Raw genomic sequence first — 6,577 nt, forward strand, 5'->3', positions numbered from 1 at the left:
CTCTATCTCGCTCGTGGCCCATGCACCAGCTCGATGTCAAGAATGCATTCCTTCAGGGTCATCTCACCGAGACTGTGTACTGCTCTCAGCCTTCAGGTTTTGTTGATTCCTCACATCCGGATCATGTTTGCCGCCTCAACCGGTCACTCTATGGACTTAAGCAGGCTCCTCGCGCATGGCGCACTCGGTTTGCTTCCTTTCTCACTTCGCTTGGATTTGTTGAGTCGAAGTCAGATGCCTCTTTGTTCACTTTTCACCGGGGTAGTGACGTGGCCTATCTTCTCCTGTATGTTGATGATATTGTGCTCACAGCCTCTTCGGATGGTTTTCTTCAACGGATTATTTCAGCTCTTCGCCAGGAATTCTCTATGACTGATATGGGTCCGCTTCACCACTTCTTGGGCATCTTCGTTGAGCGTCGTGGTAATGGGTTATTTCTCTCTTAGCGTCAGTACCTTTTGGACATTCTGGACAGGGCGGGCATGCGTGACTGCAAGCCTTGCAGTACTCCCGTGGAGACTCACTCCAAATTGTCAGCTGATGGTACACCTGTGACAGATCCTACCCACTATTGCAGTATTGCTGGAGCCTTGCAGTATCTCACCTTTACTCGTCCAGATATCGCTTTTGCAGTTCAGCAAGTGTGCCTGTTTATGCATGACCCCAGAGAGCCTCACTTCGCTGCTATGAAGCGGATCCTCAGATACTTGTAGGGCAGCCATGATCTCGGCCTTCACCTTTCTCGGAGTGCACCTCTCACCCTTACAGTGTACTCTGATGCAGACTGGGCAGGATGTCCAGATACTCGCCGCTCCACCTTCGGGTATGCCGTGTTCCTTGGTGACAACCTCATTTCATGGTCGTCCAAGCGTCAAGCGACAGTATCCCGTTCGAGTGCCGAAGCCGAGTATAGAGCAGTGGCAAATGGTGTCGCCGAGGCTTGTTGGTTGCGTCAGTTGCTTGGTGAGCTTCGCTGTCCTCTCCGCAGAGCCACCATCGTCTATTGTGACAACATCAGTGCTGTTTATCTCTCCACCAATCCAGTCCAGCACCAGCGTACAAAACATGTTGAGATTGATCTTCACTTCGTTCGTGAGCGTGTCACTCTTGGAGAAGTTCGTGTGCTGCACGTCCCAACCACTTCGCAGTATGCAGACATCTTCACCAAGGGACTTCCGACATCAGTGTTCACAGAGTTTAGGTCCAGTCTTAATATACGCAGTGCTCCTAGTTTAGACTGTGGGGGTGTGTTAGACAGTAGTCATAAAGCCCATGGACCTGCCCCTAGTGGCTCCCCCAATGGCCTATATGTAATCACTGATTGTGTCTATTGATTGTAATCTAAGTATTATTGAAGCCCTAATACTCTCTCAATTAGTTTATTTTAAAATAGATTAAGATATTTAAAGTAAAATATGGTCCTAGAATGTAGTTACACAAGTTAAATTTATAAGATCTTTTGTTTTTTCATTTTAATTTTATACGGATAGCTTCATAACCAAACATCATCTCTTCCTAGCATGCTAGGTTCTGTAATCGAGATGCCGATATGTGTGGCACTTGGCCCCAGCCGTGTACACGCTATTAGTGACCCGATACGCATGCCTGACAGTGATATCATCAGGGCACAAAGGGGTGGCTAAATCACCAATTTAATGTCTTCCAAGCTGAGATCGTGGCATGCTTGCAGGGTGTGAAAACCGCAAGTGACCTAGGCATGGGGATTAATACGTATAGTCTTGGAGACAGATGATTCGACGGTGAAGCAGGCAGTCACATCCTCTGCTTATAGTTGTTCAGTCAGCTCCGGCTTTGATATGTGAATTAGAGCAGTCACATCCATATGCTTATGCTCCAGTTGTTTCCACCGTAAGGTTGGGTTTGCAACAAATATTTTCCATGTAATCAACTCGAGTAACATGCTAATAATACTATCAATGTGACACCATGCAGTTAAACTGTGGCTAGATACAGTACGAGATACCAAGAAAATGATTTTAATTACAGTAGAATTCAGGGCGTGATATCGTGTACTCACAACTTTGATTTACACATAATAAAAAAATTACATAGAAAAGATAATAACGGTAAGAATCTTACATATTGGAACTACATCATACACATCACTACAGTGCTAAGTTTGCGGGAACCTTGTTCAGATTCCAGAACCAGCAGATTTTGCTGCTTCTGTGATTCGTACTGAAGGCTTAGGACTTAGGAGGAGGGCATGCCAATTGACAGGCCATGATTTGCGCCTTGGAAAATCCGAGCCTTCAGGTGGCTGAAAGAGGTTCATTAGAAAGCAGTTAGAAACAAAAGAGTTCATTAGCATGACCACATAATGAAAGGTTTAGGAGTTCCTAATATACTACTGAAATAAAACAAGTGAAGTGACTGCAGACTGAAAAGCAACGAATGACCCACAAATCTGAACAAGATCCACAATGATGTGAGAAGTGGGTTTGTAATCAAGCAGCTACTTCTTCGGGTCATTATCCTAGATTGCTTGGGAGATCTTTTTTCTTTTCAGTGTTACAACTTACAACCCCTCTGATCGACTAGTGAGTTAGAGTGGTTTGCTTGTAAAGGCTATTAAGGAACCATTTCCGTCTTCTCTTTAATATAAGATATGTGCTCTCATGGACGTTCGAAAAAAAAAACAACCAGCTACTTAAGGTGCACAAAGTTAGCATTTCACATAAAATTGAAATTTTTACAAGCGTACAGCAAAGTAGATGATAGTTTACATTTTTACTATCCAACCAAAGCTTAGCCCAAAGATGCTCATGGATGAGAACAGCAGCAGATTTAGTATTTCTAGTTAACTAAACACCCCAGTTGTAAGCAAAGATGGACAATCCAAAGTCACGCCAAAGTTGTAAACAACGAGTCCACGCCATCTAGTGCTTAAAAAAACACTAAAGGATAGACTTCACTTGACAAAGTAACAAACTTTTCAGCAAAGATTTCTTATGAAATGAGTTCAGCTAACATTACTGTAACAACAATCAAACCCACGCTTAATGTTGAAAATCAGTGATTAATTTGATTGGCAAGAATACATTCGTAGATTATAACAATTCTTGTTTCAATAAAGCCTGCATTGCGACAGGGTGCGTTGGAATAAAGCCTGAATTACACTAAGACTGTCCAAATCTTCTGAAATGGTTGGCTGAGTTAGAGCCTAAGAGCTTGCTCATTCCAATTTCCTAGTTCTAACGTCTAGATAGTGATTATTTTCCTATTATTCTCTTTGCTTTCAGTGCACTGAACTTTTGCCAATAAAACTGAAAGTAGAATACTCCCCTGCATTCATACCGTTTTTCTACTTAAAACCCATTTAACAAAACTAGGAAGCTATTTCGCAATAAGAAATACTCGCATGAGACATATTCACACAAGGCACATAGCTAGGTGCCCATTGCACAGATAACAGAAGCAAGAAAAATATCAGACATCATTTAGAATTTTCAAACTTGTTAGGAAACATGGACAAGTTTGTGTTCCCCATTTCTCGATTTCGGAACTTAAGGATCTAAAAATTCAACATTCATGTAATCGTAATACTCTGTTTGTTTGGATACCTTTCGAAGACGTCGGTAGCGAAGCGGGAGCCATTGAAGCAGATGAACCAGAGCAGGATCAGCACCAATATGTCTACTCTTAGTTAAAGGGAGAACAATCCAATAACAGGAACGTAAAATCCAGGTACTTGGAAAGGAACACCGAATGAGAAACCTTGGCCAACAAATTCGAGGAAAAATGCGCGAAACCAACGGATTCCCACCAAGAACGAATCGAACAAGTGCCTACCCAAACCTAAGCCTTGTCGGGATAGAGAGAATCCAAAATCAAACGCGGATCTAACATAAGCAAGTTCGGAATTTGCAAAGGGAACAGTAAAGAAGAAACTGAATCGGACGGAGACGCAGCGGAAGGATACTGAATAGGCAGCGCTCCCACCAATCGAGCATGTAGAGGCCCATGGTGACGTTGTAGAGGTGGATCTTCTTGCCCACCCAGCTCATCTCGCCGCCGGCCATCTCCTCTGCAGGGCCTAGTTCTTCCTTGTCGCGGAGAGCTAACGCTAACCTCTCCGAATCGGGGGGCGCCGGCACCTGTGTTGTGTTCCTCCGGTTCTTCTATCTAGCTCAAGTCTGAATTTTTCAGAACTCTGAATCGATGTTGCTCTTCTTGTTGTAGCGGGGGATACAGAGCTTGTCCTTGTCGTTTATTTATATAAGAAAACAGAGAAAGGGAAAAGCCTCCAAGTTCCCTTGTTTACTCCTGCCTTACTGGACCGATTCCTTGTCGTCCTAGGCCCAGCCAGCCAGCCAGCCACAGGACTTTGAAGTCAGCGTCAGCCGGGGTCCAATTTGGCCGCTGAGTGCAGCTGCAATCACTGGACTTTTCCAACTAGTACAGCACGACGGAGATCCATGGCTGCTGCATCCTGCAGGGGAGGAATTTGCTAGGAACAACACTGGAAAGCTGTTGAGCTAGAAATGAAGAGAAACAAGACCAGTGGCCTTATATTCGTCATGACCCATCGTCCACCAGAAAACTGGACCGAAACCATTCTTGCAAATGTTGCAACAGATGTGAGGACATAGACTAGTTCATGTTCGTGTAGGCCTTGTTTAATTCCAAAAAATTTTGCAAAATAGGAATAATAGTACTTTCGTTTGTATTTGATAAATATTATTCAATTATAGACTAACTAGGCTTAAAAGATTCGTCTCACAAATTACAGGTAAACTATGCAATTAGTTATTATTTTTATCTATATTTAATACTCATGTGCTGCAAGATTCGATGTGATGGAGAATCTGAAACTTTTTGCAAATTTTTTTAGAACTAAACAAGGCCTTACCTGAACCATTTTGAGCAATAATGTCCTTTTCTCCTCTCAACCCAAAAAAGGTACAACACGACTGATGCCGAGATTGTTTCGCTTAAATTTGGCTTATTCTGAAATGTTGTGGAAAGAAAACACTGTTCATTTATTGAAAAGTACTTCTGAAGTAGTGTAAGGCCTTGTTTAGATGTAAAATTTTTTTGGATTTCGCTACTGTAGCATTTTCGTTTGTTTGTGGCAAATATTGTCCAATCATGGACTACCTAGGATCAAAAGACTCGTCTCGTGATTTATAGGCAAGCTGTATAATTAGTTTTTGTTCGTCTATATTTAGTGCTTCATGCATGTGCCACAAGATTTTATGTGACAGGGAATCTTGAAATTTTTTTAACTTTGGGCCTAAGTTTATGAAGTGTGGCCCCATGCTCGGTATTGGAGTTATTTTTTTCTTTAAAAAGGTGATGTTCTACTTGAGCCCCCATAACTAAATACACTACTACACAATGAGGCATTGGTCGATGCCCAAAATAGCCAAAAACCTCAGCCTTTTTGCGGCCCGGGGTTAAAGACCCCTTTAACACAGGTTCGTAACACGAACTGGTGCTAAAGGGTCCTGCCCAACGGCTACTGACAGGTGCTGTCGGGGCAGGGACCCTTTAGCACCGGCCAGCGCCACGGGCCGAGGCAAAACCTTTAGCACCGGTTTGTAGCACAAACCGGTGCTAAAGGGTGACCCTTTAGCACCGGTTTTGTCCCTGAACCGGTTCTAAAGGTCCGGTTTATAGGCCGGATCCCTCCTCCTCTCTGCCCATTTGAAACCGAGAGCACCATTCACCATTGTTGTTCTTGGAGCTTCTTCTTCCTCATTTGTTCTTCATCTCCGACGCCCATCGTTGATCTTCTTCGACTCTGTCATCGTTTCTTCGTGTTTGGAGGTGACTAACTTTTGTCTTTCTTGTCTTTTTCATGTTGTTTTTGGCTTGTGATGTTCCCATTATTTTTAGCTCAAATCCACGTTGTTATTTTGAATCATTCACATGAATTAGTATATATATATATATATATATATATATATATATATATATATATATATATATATATATATATATATATATATATATATATATATATATATATATATATATATATATATATATCATATTTCATGGTTGACCTAGTATTAATGTAGTTTGCAAGAATAAATTATAGTATCTTTTTATGATCTTAGAAAGTAGGATACTTCAAATTAATTGGTTTGTTAATATCACTTGATTTATTTTTATTACTACATATATATAAAGCTTTTTACATATCTATTTAATTTTTGATGTGGCCTATTCATTTTATTATAGGCAAATCTTAATTATTAAGCTAAGCCTATAATTTTCATTTATATATGCTTAATATGCGTGTAATATAAATATATTATTGTATCAGCAAAAACATGTATTGAAAAACCTATTATTATTATATAAAAACAATAAACAGAACCGAAGAAGTGAAAAAAAGAAACCCTTTAACACCGGCTGGTAATACCAATCGGTGTTAAAGGGTCCTGCAACGTGGCAGCCCTGGCAGGACCCTTAACACCGGTTGGTACCAACCGGTGTTAAAGGGGGGGCTTTAGCCACAGTTGCCCAAACCGGGACTAAAGGGTGGGCCTTTAGTCCCGGAAGGGCTGCACCGGCTCGGGAACCGGGTCTACAGGCCGCTCCCGAC

At 41.8% G+C, this 6,577-nt stretch overlaps 1 protein-coding gene across 1 annotated transcript; it reads right to left on the reverse strand.

The window, feature by feature from the left end:
* Positions 1,930–4,288, reverse strand: LOC8057953. The gene is made up of 3 exons (XM_002461871.2): positions 3,944–4,288; positions 3,585–3,657; positions 1,930–2,281 (listed from the first exon to the last, which is right to left on the reverse strand). Exons 1-3 carry the CDS (start codon positions 4,041–4,043, stop codon positions 2,215–2,217), a joined length of 240 nt encoding a protein of 79 aa, XP_002461916.1. The 5' UTR covers positions 4,044–4,288; the 3' UTR covers positions 1,930–2,214.

The sequence above is a fragment of the Sorghum bicolor genome, chromosome 2, assembly GCF_000003195.3.
Source record: "Sorghum bicolor cultivar BTx623 chromosome 2, Sorghum_bicolor_NCBIv3, whole genome shotgun sequence".
Taxonomy (NCBI): domain Eukaryota; kingdom Viridiplantae; phylum Streptophyta; class Magnoliopsida; order Poales; family Poaceae; genus Sorghum; species Sorghum bicolor.

Excerpts from the sequence above, each read along its gene's own strand:
- LOC8057953 (XM_002461871.2), bottom strand. The coding sequence starts at position 4,043 with ATGGCCGGCGGCGAGATGAGCTGGGTGGGCAAGAAGATCCACCTCTAC. Across the intron at positions 3,658-3,943 it reads GTGGGAGCGCTGCCTATTCA|ACATATTGGTGCTGATCCTG; the intron begins GTATCCTTCCGC and ends AACTAAGAGTAG. Across the intron at positions 2,282-3,584 it reads GCTACCGACGTCTTCGAAAG|CCACCTGAAGGCTCGGATTT; the intron begins GTATCCAAACAA and ends AACCTCTTTCAG.